The sequence below is a fragment of the Microplitis mediator genome, chromosome 11 (genome assembly GCF_029852145.1).
Source record: "Microplitis mediator isolate UGA2020A chromosome 11, iyMicMedi2.1, whole genome shotgun sequence".
NCBI lineage: Eukaryota > Metazoa > Arthropoda > Insecta > Hymenoptera > Braconidae > Microplitis > Microplitis mediator.
The window spans coordinates 10,973,631-10,998,405 of NC_079979.1; the positions used below are offsets into that span (position 1 = coordinate 10,973,631).

The following is a 24,775-nucleotide window of genomic DNA, read 5'->3' on the forward strand; positions in this document are numbered from 1 at the left end:
AAAAAATATCCCTGGACAAAATGTCCCCGACAAAATATCCCTAAGACAATAAAACCCCGATAAGTTATCCTTCGAATTCGTTATAGTTTTCGAAAATTTAAATAAAAAAAAAATTATTAAAGGGCACAATGATAAAATGTCGAATAAACCCTGACTAAAAAATCCGATAGATTCTTATAGCTGTATGTATAAGCCCCTATACTTAACTATAGCACTTCTCATAGAACTCATTCAATCTTATAAAATCTCCATGGGAATTTATGAGAATCTATCGGATTCTATGAGATTTTCTAAACAGGGAACACACACAAAAACCATGATAAAAGGGCGCAACAATATTACCCGCGTTTGCGTTGGCCTATTACCGAGCAAACATACACAAAAACCATGATTATACCTTGATTAAAATTTTGATAAATTTGTAAAAAAAAATAAGAAAGTAATTGCACAATATTGTGTATTAATTCTAAAATCTTTAAAATCTGATCTTGCCGCCTAAAATAATAATTTCAAATTATCGATGTCGTGACATCTATTGGTCAGATATTGAACTCTGTATAATTGTTGTTTTTTAGGTTGGGTTACTGTTCTTTCACGGTGTTATTCGTTCATGAGTTATTGTAGTCATCACCACGCGTTTATTTAGTTGATTTTTTGTTAACTTTTGTGTACATTTGAGTTCTATAAAATGCCGTTAACATTTATTAATTCTCAAAAAGGCAATAAATTATTAGTTCATGAAGGCATTTTATATGCAAAAAAGCGGATAAACAAAAATGATATTTCTTGGCGTTGTGCTACCAATTCGAAGTGTAACCTATTAATTCACACGGATAGCGAACTCCGCACCGGTAAGTGTGATATTATATTTATGTATAAATGTTATTGTAAATGTTTTATTTATTCATTTTTATTTTGTTATTTAGGCAATATTATAGGCACTGTGCCTGTTCATGATCATCCAGGCGATGTTGCTGCGATTCAAGCGAAAGCTGTAAAAAATAAAATATTAAAGCGAGCTCGCAAGACCGACGATAAGCCTGCAAAAGTTGTATCACGTTCTTTACGTGGTGTGATGTCTCCTGTAGCTGCTTTGTTACCTAAACCGGCATCGCTTTCACGTGCAATAAATCGTGTACGAGCTGTTGATAATCCACAATTCCTGGGTTCGATTCCCAGTTCGGGCTATCTATATTTTTCTCAATTTATCTATAAATTGTCTTATTGAGAAGGTTATTTTGCATGTTTGCATGTTTAGGTTTCCACTATATAAAAATGGTGTATTACCGTAAGAAGGACGGTGTGGCTCAATAAGTTATAGATCAAATTGAACGGAATATAGTATAGGGCCGGATAGCTCAACTGGTAGAGCACTCGGCGCGTTACCGAATTGGTCTGGGTTCGATTCCCAGTTCGGGCTATCTATATTTTTCTCAATTTATCTATAAATTGTCTTATTGAGAAGGTTATTTTGCATGTTTGCATGTTTAGGTTTCCACTATATAAAAATGGTGTATTACCGTAAGAAGGACGGTGTGGCTCAATAAGTTATAGATCAAATTGAACGGAATATAGTATAGGGCCGGATAGCTCAACTGGTAGAGCACTCGGCGCGTTACCGAATTGGTCTGGGTTCGATTCCCAGTTCGGGCTATCTATAATTTTCTCAATTGATCTATAAATTGTCTTATTGAGAAGGTTATTTTGCATGTTTGCATGTTTAGGTTTCCACTATATAAAAATAACCAACAATAAAACGCATTTTCTTATGAAAAAAAAATTTTTAACTTCCCGCTAAGAAAATTGTAAATTTTCAAAAATTCGGGAAGTTATTTGTTTCGGTCCGATTTACGAAAATCGAATTTCCATCAGATGTCGACGTCTCGAGGTCCTAGGAAGCTATCCATCGAGCAAATTAAAAGTTATCCAAATAAAACATTTTCGAAAAAATTTTATTTTTAAAATATCTCTGAACGTACCCTACCGATTAAGTTCAAATTTTTACGGCTTCAAGACATTAACAAGCCGCGTCGAATGACACCTCAACGATCAAAATCGGTTCATCCGTTCAAGAGTTATAAATATTTACATACATACATACGTACGTACGTACACACATACATACACTCGGACATCATCGTGAAATTAGTCAGGATAGCTTCCTAGGACCTCGAGACGTCGACATCTGATGGAAATTCGATTTTCGTAAATCGGACCGAAACAAATAACTTCCCGAATTTTTGAAAATTTACAATTTTCTTAGCGGGAAGTTAAAAATTTTTTTTTCATAAGAAAATGCGTTTTAAAAATTATTGGAATTTATCAACAATTAAAAAAAAAAAAATACTTTTTTTCGATACAACATAAATTAATCTCGCGAAATTCTGAATCGAATGGTACAAACTAATTCTGGTCGATTTTTAAAAAATTTTCCTTTATAATTTTCTGTATGAGGACTTAAAAAAATTTCTTTTACGGGACTTAGAAAAAGTTCGACTTCGGATATTTTCGGGAATTGCTAGAGAGAGAAAGTCGGCATAAGACGTAGTGTCGTCTTCTAACGGATAACGATTACTTTCTCTCTCTAGCAATTCCCGAAGATATCCGAAGTCGAATTTTTTCTAAGTCCCGTAGCAAGAAATTTTTTTAAGTCCTCATACAGAAAATTATAAAGGAAAAATTTTTTAAAATCGACCAGAATTAGTTTGTACCGTTCGATTCAGAATTTTGCGAGATTAATTTATGTTGTATCGAAAAAAAGTATTTTTTTTTTTTAATTGTTGATAAATTCCAATAATTTTTAAAACGCATTTTCTTATGAAAAAAAAATTTTTTTCAACTGTCATTACCCGTAATTGTTTAGGTAATTGTTCAAACAAAATTATCCATTAGGTCATTTCATTTATTTATTATTTTTTCTATTTTTTAATTAACAAAATGTGATTTTTACTTTTTTTAAATTTTAAATTCGAAAAAAATTTTTTGGACGTTATCAATTTTTTTTATGGTTGATATATGATTTACCAAAAGAATAAAAAAAAAAATTTGTAAAAATATTGATATGCGACCGAGTTACAGCCTTTTGTTTATACGCGCACGGACAAAATGACGCGCTTTTTCGTTTTTCGCGCTTCAATAATTTTTACCTCAGCAACTATTCGTCATAGAGACTTCGGTCGAAATTTATTTTGTTCGTTATTAAATCGCAAACATAATGATACTAATTTGTCTCGATAACTTCTCAATAGTTTCTGAGATATTCAATTTTACATCTAATTTTTTTATAAAAAAAAAATTTGCACACATCGAATTTAAATCAACTTTTTGTTTTAAATTTTTTCTAGCATTTTGAAAAAAACATTTTTTAAAATCGGTTGATAAAAGCGGATTTTTTGATCTTGCACCGTTTTTTCGTCCTCATCGACTGGACTATTCAGAAGTGTTATATTCCAAATTTCATCACGATTTTGTTCAAGTACTCTTCTGTCATTTGACAGAACTACACGTACCCTTTTGAATTGTACTATAGTATATCATATAATACATCATGACTTAAATATTTAATATTAAAGTTTACTTGAAATTTAAGTCTTGAATAATTTTGCTCGAAAAAAAAAAAACACAAAAAATTACGTTTCAGATTTAAAAAAAAAAAAAACAGAATTAGCACGTCAAGCCGTCGGAGAGAAAATACATTTTTGACTAAGAAAAATTTAAGTCTTTATTGAAGAAGCAAACTTTTGGAGCAAGAAATTTTTTTTTCTTGGCCCAAGCAACTTTTATTTTCACTTAAGCAATTTATTTTTCGGAGCAAAAGAATTTTTTTCTTGGGCCAAGAGATTTTTTTTTTGGCCCAAGGGTTTTTTTTGGAACGAAGTTCCTTACGGCGCGTTGCGGAGGGGTACCCTAGCCGGCAAAAAACGTCCGTAACGCGATAAAAAATCGTAACCTTTTTATGTCTAGTCTATGTATGGTGGCTATACACTGTCTAATGTATATTCTTTGGGATGGCTGTTATTATTATTGCCGTTTGCTATTATAATTATATCATTCGATAATTACACCATCTGGTGGTCAAAAGTGGAACCATCTGATTATTACTACTACGTTAAACGCAGGGAGGCTATACACAGGGTTGCGAATTCTTTAATGAGAATATTTGCAATCAAAAATTGAATTTTCAATCCGTAATTGAAATTATATCGATTAAAATTACAAAGTTAATTTTTAATTCAACAACTTGAATTAAAAAATTGAAAAATTAATTTAAATATAAACACGTGAGATTAAGAATCGAAAAACCAATTTTTAATAAGAGAAGTGAAATTGAAATTTAAAAAAGTAGTTTTTAAATTGACACGTGGGTCTAAAATTTCAAAAATTAATTCTAATTCAGATACGTGGGATTAAAAATTAAAAAATTACTTATTAATTCAAACACATGGGATTAACTTACTGTTGATCGTCAGATATAATAGAATTTGAATTAAGAAGATCATGCATAGTTAAGACATTTGAGCATTAAATTTTTTGAATAATTTTCAGCGTAAGCAGAGAATTTAAAATTAAACCAACACCAATCCGATGTTCAGAATTAAAAATATTTTATTTTATTTTTTTATTCGAAAATAGAAAATTTAGAAACAGAATGTAATTTTCTAATCCCCTTTAGCTATGGCTAATTAAAATTTTTGATTGACTTTTCAATTATTAGATATGGAATTAGAGATTAGAAAGAAATTTTTTAATCTGGTTTTCCGAATTTAAATTTTTTATTTAATGTTTTATTCGAAAACGTAGATTTAAAAATTAAGCCATTACATTTCAACGATACTTTACGAATTGAAAATTTGAAATTTAATTTTTATTTGAAAAATGTTGGATTAAAAATGAAAAAATTATTTTCAATTCAAAGATATTCAATTAGAAAATTACAAAATCATTTTTAATTTGTTGTTTTTGGATTATGAAATATAAAAAAAAATTTAATTGAAACACTAATGCAATTATAAATTTAATGCGCTATTTGCAACTCTGGCTATACACTATGTATAGGAATGTATTAGACTGGGCCAAAAAAATCGACTATATTTTTTTTTTTCGATACTGTGAAAATATTATTCCTGATGACTAAAAAAAATTACTATGCAAGTTTGAGCTCTTACTATTGATATTAATAGTCTAGTCGATAAGTTGAAAATGGTCGAAAATAGAGATACTGCTCTTAAAATTAGGTGAGATAGCTCATTGGATCCGGAATGACGTCTAGAAAAATGTGCCAAAAGATTGTATTAGCACGTAAAAAATTGCAAAAGTTATAAACAAATTAAGATAAAAAAAAACAGGCTTTTCGTTTTTTGCCAATATTTCATAAACTATTAATATTTAAGAAATCTAACAAAAAGATTCTTAAAGAGGAGGAAATTTTCAAAAAAAAACTCCCATCTCCCGGATTTCTATCTCCATTATTTGTAATTTTAATTTAACGCTGAAAATGGGTCTCCGCGCGATATTCTTAAGTTGCGCGCGCAGTGTCAAAAGCGAGTACGACACATTAATTAATTTATTTAAGGTATTAAATATTTTTTTTTTAATTTTAAAAAATTATGGTGTTCTCTGAACACTTTCAATGATTTATTCCCGTTGGAAATTTTACTTAAAGTTAATTTTTCAACAAGTTGAACGATTGTTAACTAACAAAATTTTCTCGAACTTACGTCTTCATTGTAAATGAGAAAAAATGTTTAAATAATTGTCGTATAAATTTTTCGCTTCGTGGAGCTTTTCTTACATACATACTTAACAAGATCACGCGATAAAAGTTAAAAAAATATTCATACTTTGTTTATAATAATTTTTGTACTTTAACAAAAACTGAAAAATCCAAGTAATGTTGCTAAAAAAATTTTTTTTTTTCTTAATCATCATATTATCGTTCTTTCATTAATATAAGATATCAATTGATTTGAAAAAAAAAATTTTTCCGTCATTTGTTGATAAATTTTTCATAAACAAATTGATTATTTTGATATTTTAAAAAAATTTTTTTTCACAAATTCATTCTATTACAAATATTATGATTTTTAAAAAACAAATTTTTCCTTAATAACAATTTTTAATTGTTTATAATCGTTTTTTTTATATTTTGATGGTTTAAATAATTAGTTAAGAAATTATTTTTTATCTAAAAATCATAATTGACAGTCCTCTATAAAGTAACAAAAAAAAATATTTTTTTATCAACAATTTCATTGTTTATTAACTTACCAATTTGTTATAAACAAATTTTCAACTTTGTTATATTTTTTTTCTGAATCTTATAAAATTTATAAATACGACCACATATAACAAAGTATAGAAAAAAAATTTTTTCAATTTTTTATTGTACTTTTAAAAAATACGTGCTACAAAAGTTGCAGCGGCTGCTTCATTTGTCTACTAAAAAACTAATATAACTTTTAAACTATTAGAGATACGAAAATAACCATTCTTGCCGATTTTATAAAGGGTTAAAAGATCTTTCAAATAAGCTGTTATAAAAATTTTTAGTCATTGCTAATCTTCTGTTATGCGCATTTGTTTATAAAAACTAATATTTTTTTCGATGCTTGTCGAACTCTCGTGATTTCTAACTAGTGAGAGAATTGTAAAACAGAAAAAACGGCATTTAACTTTTTAAAAAATGCATGACAATAGATTAGCAATGACTAAAAATATTTTTCTATCTATCTATATTTTTCTCAATTTATCTATAAATTGTCTTATTGAGAGGTTTGCATGTTTAGGTTTCCACTATATAAAATTCCACTGAAAAAAATAGAGAGAAATATAGAATCAATTTTAATTAATAATTGTTGACACTTTTGATAACCTAAAAATAATCCGTGGTACAAAAATAAAAGTTAACATTTTTCTGTGTCATCATTAACATTTAAAAGTGTTGAAGTTACTTCTTATATTACTCGAATTTTGTGTTGAAATTTTAACACAAATTTTGTGTTGAAATTTTATTACAAATTTTGTGTTGAAATTCAACTCAAATAGTCTGTGTTGAAAAATAACACAAATATTGCGTGGACCGTTTCTCACACACAGATTGTGTTGATTTTGACACAATATTTTTTACTGTGCGTTTACTCAAAGCTAGTTTGTCAATCTAAGATTTTAGTAATACGTGATTAAAAGTATTGCTCGTACATTCATCTATATATCAATATATATGTATATTAACAATATTTGAATTGTGGATTAAGAATCTTGGATTGAAAAACTGATTTTTAACCTTAGTAAAAATGAAAAAGAGCCGCCTTCGTTTTAAACTAAGCGTGAGCTAGCGAAAAGTCAGGGAGGTGCTGAAAATTTTCGAAAAATCTACCTTCCAATGTGGCTGCCAGATGGAATTTTTTCTTTTTGTTTTTTTGCAAATGAGCATTAAGAGTCGTGCACTTTTGGATTTACCAAACTTTTTTTATACATCATGTGAAATTGGAATTGATATTATACTCGATATCACTAGATGTATATATAATAGTTTATGTAATGAATGCACGCAGAAAAAGGTCGTTAAATGTCTAAAGTCATCGTCATGCAGTCAGAGTTAAGAAAATAATTTACTTTATTATTATTAACAACGATTTATATTTCATAAAATTGAATACTTTGTTTAGTACTATTTACTTGAAAAAACTCAACTCAGTTTATGCTGTATGCTTTAAAAAACGATTCTAAAAAATTTTAACGATTGATTGAACCCATAATTATATTGAAAATAACAAAAAAGTAAATAAACAAATGATGACGGTAAACTGAAACAAACCAAAAAAAAAAAATATAACCTTTTGAATATGTTTCAAAAACTTTTAGCTAACAAAAAAAAATTCTAAAGAAAATGAAATCAAATATCCCAGGCTGGTATCAAGAACTTTCGATTTCTCAGGTCGAATATAAAATTTACATTGTTTTATTCTATCATAGAAATGAATAATGAATTAACTACAATATAATATATTATTATTAATTAGATGAAACAACTTCGAGCCTTGGATAATGTAATAAAATGTGATTATCATGAAAAAATAACTAGTCGAACGCACAAAATTTTAATTGACGTTGGTATTATATCATCGTTTGTGGAAATTTCATCAAGTCATTTAAAAAAATTATTTAAAAACAGCCAAGCAGATGCTGGTAGACTTTTATGTGAAATTTATCGGTTTTTAACAGGAAATTATTTTGAGAATGAAGGGATCAGTTAGTATCACATATTGATTCATCCTTTAGTACACTGTAAAGAATTTACGGAGCGGACGCGGAGTGGACAGTGCTTTTATTTATTTAATCTACGGAGTGAAATTCACTCCGGAGAGAAGTTTATTTCAACACTAAAACTCCGTATTGGAGTCGATTCGGAGTGAATTAATATTCACCACATTCCGTAATCACTTGGCTAAAAAAAGCACTTATTTACTTCGTACGCAGAGTGAGCTTTTTTAAAACTCCGGAACTCTGTGGTGACGGAGTAAATGAAGATTACAATAAAATCCATTTTCACACCTGATTTTTTACAGTGTAGAAATAATTTATTTTAACAATTTTTTAGTGTTGATTATTTTAGAAAAATTTTATGACTGTAATGAGAGAATTATTTTATCAGCGATTGCTTTTTTATACCTCCCAGAAACGATTGTTGAATTACATCGCAGATTACCAATCGGAAGTAACATTAAGTTTTCACCAAAATGTAAGTATACTTTACAAAACTAATTAAGAAAGAACTAAAAATGATAGATTATGTATATTCAGATTCTCGAAAATCGCATTTGTATTAATGATGATTTACTTATAATTTAAATCTGGGTTAAATTAATATCGAGTGGTAGCTTAACTTCAATACATATATATTGTGACGTTATTTTTTTGGACGAGGCTTGGATTGAGTTGACGTCACAAGCACCAACTGATTTTGGGGCATAACCGAGCATGGTAACTCAAGATTTAGAATTTAGCTACAGTAAATTACAATTTTTATATAGTTTTTTTTGGTGATCGAGATATAGTTTAAGGATAAAATATGGAGTAACGTTTGGCTACAGAAAATTTATATGATAAATTTATTATGGGATATGGGTTGAGATTAGAGTTGGGTAAAAGATAAAGTTTGAGTTTTGAAATTTTCAGTTTTTGGTTTATTGAGTGTGTGGAAAAGTCGGAGCAACCGTGGAATGGGGCTCAGGTAATTGCCACCCGGTTGTATCTGATGTCAGGATGCTTGCCTGGCCCTATGAGACTTCCATGTGGAGTGCAGAGGTCTAGCTGAAATGCTAGCGCTCCAAAATAAGGACTATGGTCTAGGTGTAAGAGATCAGTTATTGTTATTATGATTGGCAGGACTCAGCGATGGTATAGTGACCACTATCGCTGTGGAAGCCGCGATTTCTGGTCATTTTTGGAGTTTTGGGTTTTGTTGGTAGGCCTCAGTGGACAGCTTTGACCAGTGTGCTGCTGAGGGTAACCATTGGTCACTTAGATTTAAGAATTTAGTCTGCGATCTCACCGAAGCCAAGTCCAGGAGAGCGCACACATTGGGATATCCATACTCAATATCGAGTTGGAGTTATGGAGTAAAGTATAGAGTGTCGGTATAAATGGCGATGATGTTTTTAGTTTGGGGAGTACAGTAGGGGATTCGACTCTGGTCGCTCGAAGCGAGCAGACGTGTTCAGGAGTGATGCTTCAGAAAGCTACAGGTTGGAGTTATCGTTACAGAAGTATTGCTTTAAACAGTGTGAGACGTTACTTGATATTTTATTCATCATTAATCAGGTATGAGATAATTATTATAGATAATTAGTCGAGTTCGAGTTAGAATCTTGAGATATTATGCTACGGTTTTAGTAAAAGAAAAGATATAAGATCTGTGAAAATTATGAGAAAGTAGTTACAGTTTAGAGTCATGTTCGCGATCTATTGTTAATATTATTTTTATAAAATAATTATAGGGAATATGTTAGTCAGTAAGTTAATTATTGCCTAATGAACGTCAAAAATGAGATCCAGGTACGTTAGTCGTACGATTTTTGCTACAGCAAGTATGCTAGAGTAACAAATTTGGATTATGGTTCCCGTTCACCGATTACTATTTGAGTATCGGTTGGCTCCAGTTATTTAATTTATTTTAATTAATTATTTTTAATTAATTTAGTTATAAGGTTTTGACGCGCATCATTTAGATGCCAAGTTGCCGTCCGGATTTACCGGATCGTTGTATTTTTCGGATTCAGTATTTTGTTATAGAGAGTAAGATTATTTGTACAATGTCCTAGTATTTGTTTTGTTTTATTGTTAAATAAAAATTGCAAATCATTTAATAATTTACACGAGTTTGAGATGATTTAACCCGGACCACTCCCTCTCTCCATAAACCTACACACTGAGCGACACCACGGCATACCGTAACTCTGTTTTTAGTGCTCCAGTCTCTGTCTTGTTTTGCTATTAAGTTTTGAATTTTACTTCTACGTGGTTTTGATGATAATTCCACAGATCAAAAATTATCTAATTTATTTGTGCGTGGTTTTGATGATGATTCCACAGATCAAAAATTATCAAAATTTCCGTAATTTACTGGTTTGGTGATTCCAGTGATAAAAATTACCTGGCGCCCTATTAGTATTGAGACCGAAGGCTAAGGACAGAGAACGAAGTTGTAGCGCAAAGATTAGCGTATAATTTTTGCGTTATAATATATATATATATATATATATATATATATATATATATATATATATATATGTATATATATGTATATATATATATATATATACATATATACATATATTGAGACAAATCGCTTTTTGTCTTCGCGATTTTTACCAGCAGCCACCAGAATTCGCGGGTTGAACCCTGGCTTAGGCTGGCCTCTAACAAATTTTATTTTATGCTGGACAGAGCAGTGGGCTGGGGTTCTTGCAAAGCAAAGACCCGCACTTATTCAAACTCGGCAACGTATAAAAAAAAGCTTATCAACTTACCTCACGGCTGATAATTTCTATGCAGCTTTCTCACAGCTGACTTACTGACTATTTCTAACTTAATTAATAATTATTTTATCGTATTAAATAATCCCACCAGTATATTAAAATAGGGATAGAATAAGGTGATGAATAAAATAGGGAATTTATTAGGACAATGTGCAGTTTTATTGCCAATTATAATAAATTCAACTACTTACAATAACGTTTCACGCAGAATACAATATTAATGGTCCTGGCTGGAACGCAGGATACGCAGTAGTGGCCACGTGGAATAAATCCTTATCATACACTGATTTTATTATTTAATTGAATTTTATTACCGCGAATATGTCGCCGGTAACGTATAATACTTTCAATGTACTTAAATTTAATTATAATTAATAACTAATAAACAATACAAAAAAATACTATTTTGCAAGTTAATTGCCAGGAAAACTATGCGATTTACAAAATATAAAATACGTGAATATCGCAAGTATAACAATTAATATTAAATGATAATAACGTCTGAACGTTAACGTATCCAGGATCGAAGTGGTGACTGATAATTTTTGGGCATAGGGCTCGCCTCCTGACTGTCTCCACCTCTTCCTAACAGGCATGCGTCAACGTAACGAGTTGTCATGTGACCACGGCACTATGACATCAACGTCAGACGGCAACGAGACGGATCAAAGCGGGAACCGCAAGGCTGAGAGTGATGAAAGACAATTCACATTGTCTCAATATATATTAGACTCAAAAAAACCGAATAATTTTTTTTTTCTTCATTATATCGAAAATATTGTTGGAAATGACAAAAAAAAAAAACTGTGAAAATTTGAGCTCTTAATATTAATATTAACAACTGCCGCATCGCAATTTTTTATTTCCCGTTTAAATAACATGGGAAAATTTATTCTTTAAGCTTTGGAATTTTGTAGCTCTCGGTGGGACCAATACTTTTCAATGTTCAAGACATATTCTTATGGGAAATTTGACGCTCTACAAAAAAGGTCTCTTATAATTTTTCGATGTTTTTATTTCTTCAAAAGTTATTCAAAGTTAAAGTTAGATTGACGGTAAATTTTTACATTTTTTAAATTTTTTGACGCAACCATCAACTTTATCGGAAAATTTTAGAGGACATTTTTTGTAGAGCATTAAATTTTCTACAACTTATCTCACAGAAAATTTTTGATATTTCTCACAAGTCGTATGTTATTTGCAATTAACTGGAAATTTTCTTAAAAAATCTAAATTTCGTTGCTTAAAATTAATTATATCAAATTATCAGTTAATTGCGAATAACTTACGACTTGTGAGAAATATCCAAAATTTTCTCTGAGATAAGTTGTAGGAAATAAAAGGCTCTACAAAAAATGTCCTGTAAAATTTTCCGATAAAGTTGATGGTTGCGTCAAAAAATTAAAAAATGTAGAAATTTATCGTCAATCTAACTTTAACTTTGAATAACTTTTGAAGAAATTAAAACATCGAAAAATTATAAGAGACCTTCTTTGTAGAGCGTCAAATTTCCCATAAGAATATGTCTTGAACATTGAAAAGTATTGGTCCCACCGAGAGCTACAAAATTCCTAAGCTTAAAGAATAAATTTTCTCATCTTATTTAAATGGGAAATAGAAAATAGCGATGCGCCAGTTGTTAATATCAATATTAAGAGCTCAAACTTTCACAGTATTTTTTTTTCGTCATTTCCAACAATATTTTCGATATAATGAAGAAAAAAAAAAATTAGTCGATTTTTTTGAATAAGTCTAATATATTTTTGTTTGTTTGTGAATTTATATATATATATATATATATATATGAACATATATAATCATATATGATTAGACAAAATCTTTTTTCATCGGGCATGGAATGACTCATATATTATTATTTATAATATTTTATAATATTATTTATCATATAAAATACACTGACACAAATCGAAGTATACCCACAGAGTGGAGTAAAAAAGTTGTAGGTGGCGCTGTTATTTTCTTCTTTCGATCAATTTACCGCACATTGGAGTAGATTGTACAACTAATCTGGTATTGTATACTCCAAAAATAGTTACAAATACCAATTCATATAAAATTGTGTGGTTCCCAAAACCAGAAAACAAGTATTTTATACTACATTGAGTAGTTGTGGAGCCTACAAAGTTTTACCACATTACAGTAGTAAGCAGAACTCCTATAGTAGAGAAATATCATGCATACTGTGGCTTATGTTACTACAGTTGTCAATGCGGCGACCACAAAGTGTAGTACAATTTTTACTAGTTTGGTGTGGTAAATTCAACTCCAGCATTTTTTTACGTGTTTAATTTAAGAATATGTTATCTTAAACTATAATAAATTCCATTTATTTATTATTGAAATTTGGATAATATGATGTTCTCTTTATTTTCTGTAATAGTTTTAAATTCAATTAATGCGGTTTTTTAAAAAAAGTTATTCAATTTTTTCTTTTTTTTCATAATCTCGAAAAATGTCAGTTTTAAACTATATTAAATTGATTAAATTAGAAGAAAAAACAAGTACAATTCCACTCGGATATTCCTAAAATATCTTAATTGAAAATAAATAAAATGCATATGTGCCCAAATATTTGCTAAACTTACAAGCAATTATAATAAAATTTATGAAATAATAATTATTATTATTTTTTCTTAAATTTTTGTCTACTTAACCTTATTACGTATGGATAAAATTTCCATTTATTATGTAGGAGCGACAAAGATAGAGAAGTGAAAAAAAAGTGGGAGAACCACTGCGTGAATCCAAGAAAAAACTTACTTGGCTCAAAACGGCATTTATCTTAGATTGAGATTTGTATTGGATTCCAAGTTAAAACATTTTATTGATTCAAACGATCGCATTACTTTATTCTATAATATTACTTTCTTTCAATGAACATTTTGATTTTTTGATTGAAGTAACAAATATATTACAGTGAAAAACAACATTTATTAAATCAATGGATTAAAATTATTTATAAATAACTAATTCTACTGTTGAATCAATCTTTAAAGTTTTTTGAGTCAATAAAATTTTTTCTTTGTTTAAGATTTAAAATCCAACGAAATTTTCTACTTCCCTAAAGGAAATCTCGATTTTCGTTCCATATCCTCAAAAGTATTTTGGCTCAAGATAAATTTCTAGCCAAATAATTTTTTTCTCTAGTCAAATCTGTTTGAATCATTTCAAGTCTTTTCCCTGTTTAGAAAATCTCATAGAATCCATTAGATTCTCATAAATTCCTAAAGAAATTTGATAAGAATTAATGAGTTCTATGAGAAGTGCTATAGTTAAGTATAGAGCCTTTACATACATACAGCTATAAGAATCTATCGGATTTTTTAAGCAGGGTTAAAGATGCTAGAAATTCACTTATTATTTAACAATTCAAAAGGGTTATAGTAGCATTCAATCCGACAAATTCTGTCGAATCGTTTTAAATCCACTGGTGGAACCAGAAACCGATACTTTTTCCTCATTCAATTTAATTTAAAATGACTCAAGAATTCAAATCATTTCAAATCACCCGAGGATCCAGAAATTGCCATATTATTCCTTAATTCAATTCAATTTGAAACGATTCCCCGGGAAAAACGGATTAGATCTGACCATATATAAAAAGATCTGGCCAGATCTGCCTTAGCAGATCTGGCCAGATCTTTAAATTGTCTCTATCTGACGAGATCTGGCCAGATATAATCAGATCTGGCCAGATATAACTAAAAAATAATCTTTTCAGATCTGACCAGATATAACGAAAAATTAATCTTATTAGATCTGGTCATATCTGGTCATATCTGGTCAGATCTTTAAATTGTCTCTATCTGACGAGATCTGGCCAGATATAATCAGATCTGACCAGATGTATTCAAACAGATCTCTACCTAGATCTTTCAGTTGCTATTTTTTTTATTATTATCCTAGATAAATTTTAAATGTTTATGTATAAAATCCAGATGCTATTATGGATTAGGAAAGATAATTATTGTTAATTAGATATGTCTTTTATTCTCATTCTACGCTTGAGATAACATTTTTAAACATACACTTATATTAAAAATTCCTAAACTTAAATTGTATTAATGAAAGTAATACGAGCTAAACTTGTTTACACGTCAATAAATTTGACCAATGTGAGATCTTTGAGTTATAGCTCAATCTCAATATATTTTAAACTTAAATAAATAACTTTATTATTAAATTTACTTAAATTATTTAATTCAATCATTAAACATTTTACACACTTATCATAGGTCAATATAAAAATTAACATATATATTAAAATATAATTTGTATTGTAGTAATAGACAATAATTAGTCAGCAATTTTTTTAGGCTTCAATTTAATAATTTATAGTAAATTTAATAATTACGTTCAAAATAACTGTTTTAAACATATGAATAAAGATAGTAAAAAAAATTGTTTACGCGTCAACAAATTTGACCAGTGCGAGACTTTGAGTCACTACTCAATTTAGAAACTTTTTAATCTCAGAATGTTTAAATAAAAATAATAAAAAAAAATTCTTTTAAAGAATTAAAGACCCATTGTTATTCATCCTTTATATGATTTACTATAATATATGCATAACTACTTAATCAGATCTGATCGAATCTGATGCTGTTGACAACTTCGATATAGTTATATCTGGCCAGATATGATAAGACCTTTTCATGTCTAATGTATTTTGCAATCCAGATATAGTTATATCTGTTTAGATCTGGCCAGATATGATAAGACCTTTTCATGACTAATGTATTTTGCAATCCAGATATAGTTATAACTGTTTAGATCTGATCAGATATGACTAGATCTGATCATGTCTGATGTATTTTTCAACTCAGATATAGTTATATTTGTTTAGATCTGATCAGATATGACTAGATCTGTTCATGTCTGATGAATTTTTCAACCCAGATATAGTTATATCTGTTTAGATCTGATCAGATATAACTAGATCTGATTATATCTCAAATCCCATATCTAACCAGATATAAATAGATCTGATCAGATATAATTAGATCTGACCAGATATAATTATATCTGGTCCGATCTAATCCGTTTTTCCCGGGTCTGGAGTTTGAATTATTTTAAATAATTTTCAAAAAGCCGTGGAACTAGAAATAGAATATTATTTCTCCATTTAATTTAATTTAAAATTAATCGAGAGTTTGAATCGTTTCAAATAATTTTCAATCAACCGTAGAACCAGAAATAGAATATTATTTCTCAATTCAATTTTGTTGGAATAATCCAACATAAAAATACATCACTTTGTCGTTTAAAATTTTAAATAAAATGCTAAAATATTATACTTCAAATATTCTTAAAATTTGTAAAATTCTACCTAAACTTTCTAATTTTAACAACTCGTCCTTCGAGCCAGGCAACCCGAGAGCCCTTTTTTACGACTTTGCAGCACTCGCTGGGGCCATAAACCATGGGTACAACGTAGCGCTTGATCGGGACATCCACATCTGGAACGTCTCAACTCTCTCCTAGCTTAAGTATTTTTTATATAAACTTTTCTTGCAATCACAAAGAATATTCAACAATAATTTCGTTGTTTCGAACTAGAATATTCTGGATTTTTCCAATGGAAAAATACTTGGGTACAGTCGAGTCTTTTTTTTATATTTTTTCAACCACCGAGTCCTGAGACCCAGGTCAACGAAGCCAGTTCCTTCCGATCCGTCTTAGCGAACAATTCTTGGTTTCCAATCTCACATCATTCATATTTCTCATCAGTTGTCTCATTAATTTTATCTTTTCCGTCATCATCAACTCAGTGCTAAGTGCTTCACTTGCAAGCAGCGATCGTTGCAATCGGCGCGTTCCTGGTTACAATTTAATCCTGCAGATCCAGATATTTCTTTTCATCGACTGGCAGCAGTTATCATCTATCATCAGCTATCATCACTTCCGATACGCGGCAGCACGCAGCTACGAACTCGACAGTGGGAGCTCATACAGTATAATTTGCAGTCGAAGGGTTTGCTATTATTCATTATAATTAGCAAGTTGGTACGTAACTCATACATTAACTATGCCCTCTCTGGGTAGATTCAAAACTATATCTATTGTTCGGCCAGTGGTCCCCATACTTCTGGTCTTATTTTCATTCTCCGCTCTCTTACTATTCTCATGATAGATCAGGATGATGATGCACGTATCTTCCCTTTCTCAGAATACTCTCAGGCCCATGACTCCCATCGCAGTCATGGATGCCTGAGATTTGTCTACTCCCTCTCAGACCCATGACTCTCATCGCAGTCATGGACACCTAAGGGCCATTGATTCAGTCTTAGGATCACGACTCCCATCGCAGTCGTGGATCCCTGAGACTTACTCACTCACTCTCAGGATCACGGCTCCCATCGTAGTCGTGGATCTTTGAGAGCTATTCATTCAGTCTCAAGATCACGACTCCCATCGCAGTCGTGGATCCCTGAGAACTATCACTCACTCTCAGGATCACGATTCCTATCGCAGTCGTGGATCCCTGAGAACTATTCACTCTCTCTCAGGATCACGACTCCCATCGCAGTCGTGGATCCCTGAAAACTGTTCATTCACTCTCAGATCAATGACTCCTATCGCAGTCTCTCCTTACGCCTAATGTTTGACAATCACACTGGGACCTAACGTGGTTTACAGATATACGAGAGTTCGAGAGTACGAGATCATACGAGTACGGGCGCACGAGAGTACGAGTGGACGAGTACGAGCACTCGAGTACGAGCACTCGAGTACGAGTGGACGAGGCAAGCAGACGTCGAAGCAGATTTGGCAACGTGCACGCCCCTCAGCAAGAATCGTTGCGTGAACTGGCCCAGTTGCAAACCAGCATCAACTTCCAGTTCTACCCTCTATAATTCTACTTTCACCAGCACCAGATAAATTCATCACAGCTGTATTAATTTCACTAAATAAATTTCTCACAGACAAACTAAACAAATTTAATTTAAAATGATTCGAAAGTTTGAATCATTTCAAATAATTTTAAATCAGCTGTGGACTAGAAATTGCAATATTATTTTCTAATTTAGTTTAATTTGAAATGATTCAAACGTTCAAATTATTTTACATAATCTCAAATTAGAAAATAATATTTCGTTATTTTTTAATTCAATATGATTCAAAATGATTCAATCCAACATTTATACTCGAAAGCAAAATAATTCAGACAATTTGGAATGATTTAAAATAATTCAGAGTTACGTAATCTCAAATCATTCCAAATTAGATTTCTTAATCAGGGATACTAGTGTACACGGATACTGGTTCAAGCAATACTTACACATGAGTTGTAGGTGGCGCGATTTCTAGTTTTGCCTCAATATCGCTAGCGAGGGCCTAGTTTGTAATCTAGGCGGCCCTCGATTATTTCTACTAGGGTTATAAGTTTACTCTACAGTCGCAGCTCTCTAAAGTTACCCTCCCTAAAGTTGCTAGCTCCCTAAAGTTGACAGGATATGCTCTCTAAAGTTGCTCGGATTTTCTCCCACTCTTCTTTTTACTAAACGAACCAGAATTCAAGATTCTGGCGCGCGATTTAAACTTCTATAATTGATTAAATACATATTCTGTTATGCGATATAGTTAACCTAGGAATACAATTTTTTTATCATTAAGGGGTCTACCCTCTTTAGACGGGCAAAGATAAGGCTATTTTCACGAATTTTTTTGACCGGTATACGTCATAAATATGGACATAAAAAGTGTTAGGCCTAAAAAATACACTATTTGATTACACAAGAAAATTTTTTTTATATTTATTTTAATCAGTTTTTATACATAAAAATGAGGGAGAAGACTGGTCCAAAAAAAAAGATGAGTGTGCGCTGTTGATGAAATATCTGGAATGGATGATCTGAAAAAAAAAAAAAAAAATAGTTTTAGATTCAGTAAGTAAATAGCTATAGCGCATATCATACGATTTTTTTTTTTTCAAAAATGACAAAATGGCAGCCATTTTTCGAAAAAGTACGAAAAATCACGTTTTTTCCGTCGTTCTTTGCCAAAAATAAATAGTTAAACTCCAAATTTCAAAAATCGTGTGATATGCGCCATAGCTATAGTCATCAAGAACATGTGGTTAAATTTTGGTAAGGTTCGGTTGAATAGTTTCGGAGATTTTATCAACAAGCCGTCCAAAAACGTCATTCCGAGAAAAACGCGTTTAAAGTTTTCTGTAACGAAAAATCGTGAAAAAATCTTACTTACGTCTAAACAGCGATGCCTGCACCATACATTATGCCTTCATCTTCTTCATATAGTCCAGTCGGCAAGTGATTTAAATGGCGGTCCTAGTAGATTAAGCGAGGCGGAGACCGATTTTGACGATTTTTTTTTTGATTCCGCACTAAAAAAGGATTTCCAAAAAAGTTGAACAGGTTTCCCGTGTTGCTTTTGATTATTTAAATATTTAAAAATTAGTACTTAGTTAACTTTTAAATATCTCGGAAACTATAGGGAAATCGGGAAAAAAAATTAAGAATAAAATGTAGAGAAATAATCAAAAAAAAAAATGAGACCAATCCGAAGTCTATACGACTAATAGTTTACGAGATATGATTTTTTTAATGCAAATTAATTTTTCGCCGCGCGCGCGGGAGTAAACAATTACCTGGAACTTTTTGAAAAATGCATAAATTAATAAAAATTTTTTTCTAATTCGTAGTTCTTACAATTCAAGCCGATAAACGAAAAGTTTCAAATCGAAAAAATAATTTTTTCGATTTTTTACATTAAAAAAACCATTTTTTGGTTTTTTGGATTTAAAAAATCAAAATTACCAAAAAAATTTTTTTGATGCAAATACAATTATTCTATTACTTAAAATATACTCCCTTAATAAAAAAATAATCTAAAAAAAAATTTTTTTCTACAAAAAACAATCGATTGAAAATTTTAAATTTTATGTCGCTGGCCCTATCCATTTAATGAGTAAGACAGAGATAGCAATATATGTCTGTCACTCTAATCGCTGGTCGAGCGCCGCTAGTGGGGGATTCACAATAATAATAAAGATATATACGGTGGTCATAATTCGAAATATCCAAATCGTTTTATTTTTTTTTATACTCCAAACTTTTGTAATAGAAATTTTTTTTTTTATTCAAATTTTTTTTTTTTTCTTTGCAGGTAGGCCGTACCGCTCCGAAAACGTCGTCCAAAAGTACAGTTAGACTGCTCGGATCTTTATAAATTTTCAGTATGATACTTTTAAATATGTATACTTTCAAAAAATACAAAAAAAAAAAAATTCGATTTTTTCAAAATTCTAAAGAGGGTAGACCCCTTAATAAAACTATCCGAGAAACTTATAATCAATGAACAGAAGTATTTTCGAGACGTAATAAATTTTATTAGTTTATTTTTTCAAATTTCCGGTCGGCATATAATAGTTCAGTCAATGTTTCAAATTAGTGATTATTTTATAAACTCTAAGTATTTTCCATTTTATTTCTTTATTATTTATTTATTAATATTAAAAATAATTTAAAAATCACGATTTTAGGTTAGCCTTAATGCATATGTATCACACGGTTTGTTTTGATTTTGTGACGCATCGAAACGCGCATAGGGGAATCAATTATCCTAGCGAGAATGCAAAGTAGGGAGAAAGGGAAAAAGCAACTTTAGAGAATGGTTCTATACGAAAAGAGCAACTTTAGGGAGCTTCGACTGTATAAGTTGACATTGCAATGTATACATAAAATTAAATTTTGAATTTTTTATTCTACCTTAAATGTAACTAGCTCTTGCACTTGCAGTTTTTCCATATTTGAAATCTCATTTGGAAGAATTTAATTGGATACTACATAAAAAAGAACGATCATTATGCAAGGAAATATATAAGTCAATCGCTAAGCCTCAAGTTATTTTACCTCCATCGTATCTGATACTAAAAAGTAATCAGTTGGATCCATTAGGTGAAACCATATCTCAAAAAATGAATTCTAATAGTAATTATAAAAGTAAAGTTCAATATTTGAATAATAACTTTTCTGAAAAAAAGTCCTTACAACAAACGGCAATCTGTGCAATCAATAAAAAAAATATAGAGTCGAATCAACAAGACAGGATTATTAAAAAAATTTGTGAAAAAAATGAAAATTACGACAATTTTGATAATGATAATGATGAATTAAAAAAGTCTAAAAATGATTTTATTGATACTTTTGAATCATCAAAAATTGATTCAGTTTCATCACAAAATATTTTAATAAATAAAAAAATATATCCACGTGGACGGGAGTTTTTGTTGAGACATTGGCAAGACTGGTTACAAAGTATCGATGATGAATTTAAAATAATGTCAGAAAAAGTAGATTATATATTGAATAATGTCTATGAAACCACACGGATGATATTGAATATTAATTTTTGTGATAATTACTGTGGACAAGAATTTGTAATGCAAACGGATGAAAAACAAATTCCGAGTTTATTAATAGACTCTTTGGTATTCGATAGCAATCGTAATAAAAAATGTATCGGTACTCTAACTTTAAATTTATCTCCTCAAAGTTTATCCATCTCTGAAGCAAATCTTCTACAACAGCGACAAATTACTCTTTCCCGAGATAAGTTGATTAAAAAAAAAGTTATTTGTGGATTAGTGATTGAGGATGATAAAGTAAAACATCAAATTGAAACAATTTACAAGGATCTTTTGCACATTTCTCAAAAAATTAAATGCTTATCAAAGCCAGTTAAAAATATTTCATCTTGTAATTGTACAAAAAACGATAGCGATTATAGTCTAGAGAAAGTAAAGAATTTACGATATTTACAGCGTCACAACAGCAAATTATTTAATGAAATCCTACAAAATTTCCTAAAAGTTAATGAAAAACGAGAAAATATCCACAACCAAACAGTTAAGCGAATTGATCACACAACTTGTACTCAAAGATTTTTTAATTGTAAAAATTATGTTAAAAAGAATGAACCAGAAAAATGTGCAAAGTGTAATAAATTTTTGTATAAATGTAAAGAAAGTCCATTAAAACAAGTACTAAAAAATATTGATGAGGAAAAGGCGCCTGGTAGAAGAGCATTAAAAAAAGAAAAGATTGAAAAATATAAAGATGATATTAAGATTTCTATAAATGGAATGAAACAATCAAATGTTAATGCAGAGAGAGATCATATTATTATATCGGGCGTAACGTTACTTACACCCATACAAATTTCACCTGAATCAAGTAAATCTTATGTTGATTCTAACTCTTCTTTGAATCAACATCATCATTGGTCTGAGACAAAGTTTACTCATGAATTTCATCCTATTCATAGTAGTAATGAGAAAAATTTAATCACGAATCACAATATCATTGAAAAGGAAATTAGTGATAATTATGATAAATTTAGCAAAGAAACAATAGGATTACTTAAAAAACATGAAGAACTACTGAATAATAAAAATCTAGTGAAGAAGAATTTTGAAATAAAAGAAACTAATCGGCCGATTGATAATTCTAAGCATTTGATAAAAAAATGGTCTAGAAAACGGAATGGCACTAGAGAAATTGACAAGGAAAGAAAAGTGGAGAGTGCTGTATTTAAAGGAGTTGAAGATAATGATAATAACAATAATGATAAAATTGACGAAAAAGAAATCGAAGATGATAAAAAAAAATCTACGGATTTCAATGAAAATAAATATCATAAAAAATCAGTAGAAAGTACTGTAAATTTGGCTTATTTGATGAAAGTATGTATTTATTTATTCATCATTATTATTTGAGCCGCTGGGAGGTAAAGTGCATTAATCCATAAATATCATAAAATATTTAAATATGGTGGAAACCTAAACGTGCGAACATGCAAATAACCTTCTTAATAAGACAATTTATCTATAAATTGTCTTATTAAGAAGGTTATTTGCATGTTTGCATGTTTAGGTTTCCACTATATTTAAATATTTTATAAACCCAGAAGTTCCTAACACTTCAAGACAATTACACACAGAAATTCCTAACATTTCTAAACAATCAAATACAGAAGTTCCCAACACTTCTAAATCAAAATTACCGAACGCTTTTAAATCAAATACAGAAGTTTCTTACACTTCTAATAAATGGAATACAGAAGTACCGGACACTTCTAGTAACAAATGGTACACTGTAAAAAATAAGGTACTGACATCAAACTCCCTAAGAGTTTGACAAATTTCCTCTTCAGTGAAACCAAATTCGTTTGAACTAACGAAAACTAGTTTGTCTCAAGAAAATCATTTTTATTGAATGAAAATCTCTACTCGATTATTAGAAATTGATTAAGCGTTAATATTAAAGTTTTTAAGTTTGACCGTAATTAAATTAACATTTGAACGAATAGTAAAATATATTTTAATTAAAGTTTGGATGTACTTAATTAAAAAATAAAAAATTGTTGAAGCAAACTTTTCAATTTTTAGAAATTTAACTGAAACTCTTGAAACGTTGAATTTGACAACTTCACATGTTTCAATGAAACAAAAGTAGTTTCCTATAATACCGAATGTATCGTGTCAACCGACAAGTTTCTTGGAGAGAGAATCCAACGAGGTTGTAGGAATAATTTGACGCACTCACATTAAAACTGAAAAATATTCGACAAGAATATAAATGTATTCGTTACAAAATATCGAACTATATTTGAATGAAAGTCTTTATATTATCGGTTGAATAAAAAAATTTATTTATAAAAAGAGTCACATATTTATCACGTTTAGATCAATGTATAAGCAATTGACTGTATATATCCATTCAATACGAGAACAAAGTACTAGAAACACAACTAAACTCAAGCTTTCCTACTGGTCCCGTAGCGTAGCGGTAAAGCGTCTGAGTCTCGCGCGTAAGGTGCTGGGTTCGATTCCTCCGGATACCAATTCTACGATTATTTAATTTTTCACTAAAAATTGAGTATGTCAGAATTATTCGTAGAGTGTAATAAATATAATAATATAATGTAATTGTCCCAATACTTAATAAAAAAAAAAAATAATAATAATAATAAGAATAATAATAATAATAATAATAAAAATAAAATAAAAAAATACGTAAGAAAAAAAATTTTTTTAAAATTAATTATTGATGAAATAATTAAAGGCAATATTCACTTGATGCAGATTACTGTTTTTTTGGATCAATGCAATACAGCAACTTGAAACAATTCGATTTTTTATTGAATCAATTGCAAGGACAGTTTCAACGGGCCTACAAAAATATTACTTTCAACACTAAAATTCATTTGCTTTAATAAAATTTTGACTTAACTGAAAATTCATACTTTCAATCACCTTACTATTTACTTTGAGTGAAATTTTTAATTATTTTATATAAAACAAAAATCATTATTGTATCAACAGTTTCAATGACTTGAACTAATTTCTATTTTTTTTTAAATGAAAAAAGTTATTGAGTTATATCAAATACTATAGAGTTAGTTCAAACGACTTGGTACCTTCCCTCAAGAAACTCTCAGTTGAAGCAAAATATACTGTCAAACGTAGAGGGCGGTAGACTCAATCGCTTGACGCGCTTGGCTGTATCCAAACGCACGGAGTACTTGAGCCAAACGAATCTGGTTTGACGTCAGGAATCTTTTTTTACAGTGTACGGCCTCGAACAAAGGCGGGGTAGGCCGCGTAAACGTTGGAAAAGTCCCAATCATTTAATATGATATAATAACGTAGTCACTAAGCTACAAACTGACAAAGAAACGGTGTACTCATC

General features: G+C 30.0%; 2 protein-coding genes across 2 annotated transcripts in view; both read left to right on the forward strand.

Annotated features, from left to right (window-relative positions):
• Window positions 1-634: 634 nt before the first annotated feature.
• LOC130676986 (uncharacterized) lies at window positions 635-4,550 on the forward strand. The gene is made up of 3 exons (XM_057483502.1): window positions 635-851; window positions 927-1,166; window positions 4,546-4,550. The coding sequence occupies exons 1-3, from the start codon at window positions 689-691 to the stop codon at window positions 4,548-4,550; spliced, it is 408 nt and encodes a 135-aa protein (XP_057339485.1). The 5' UTR covers window positions 635-688.
• Window positions 4,551-20,622: 16,072 nt separating this feature from the next.
• The window catches only part of LOC130676987 (uncharacterized), a 41,361-nt gene continuing 37,208 nt past the window's right edge, over window positions 20,623-24,775 (forward strand). Inside the window, exons 1-2 of the mRNA XM_057483503.1 lie at window positions 20,623-20,754; window positions 20,822-22,767. Coding sequence (XP_057339486.1) covers window positions 20,694-20,754; window positions 20,822-22,767 — 2,007 coding nt within the window. The 5' untranslated portion in view covers window positions 20,623-20,693. The remainder of the gene's footprint in view (window positions 20,755-20,821; window positions 22,768-24,775) is intronic.

Excerpts from the sequence above, each read along its gene's own strand:
- LOC130676986 (XM_057483502.1), top strand. The coding sequence starts at position 689 with ATGCCGTTAACATTTATTAATTCTCAAAAAGGCAATAAATTATTAGTT. Across the intron at positions 852-926 it reads GGATAGCGAACTCCGCACCG|GCAATATTATAGGCACTGTG; the intron begins GTAAGTGTGATA and ends TTTGTTATTTAG.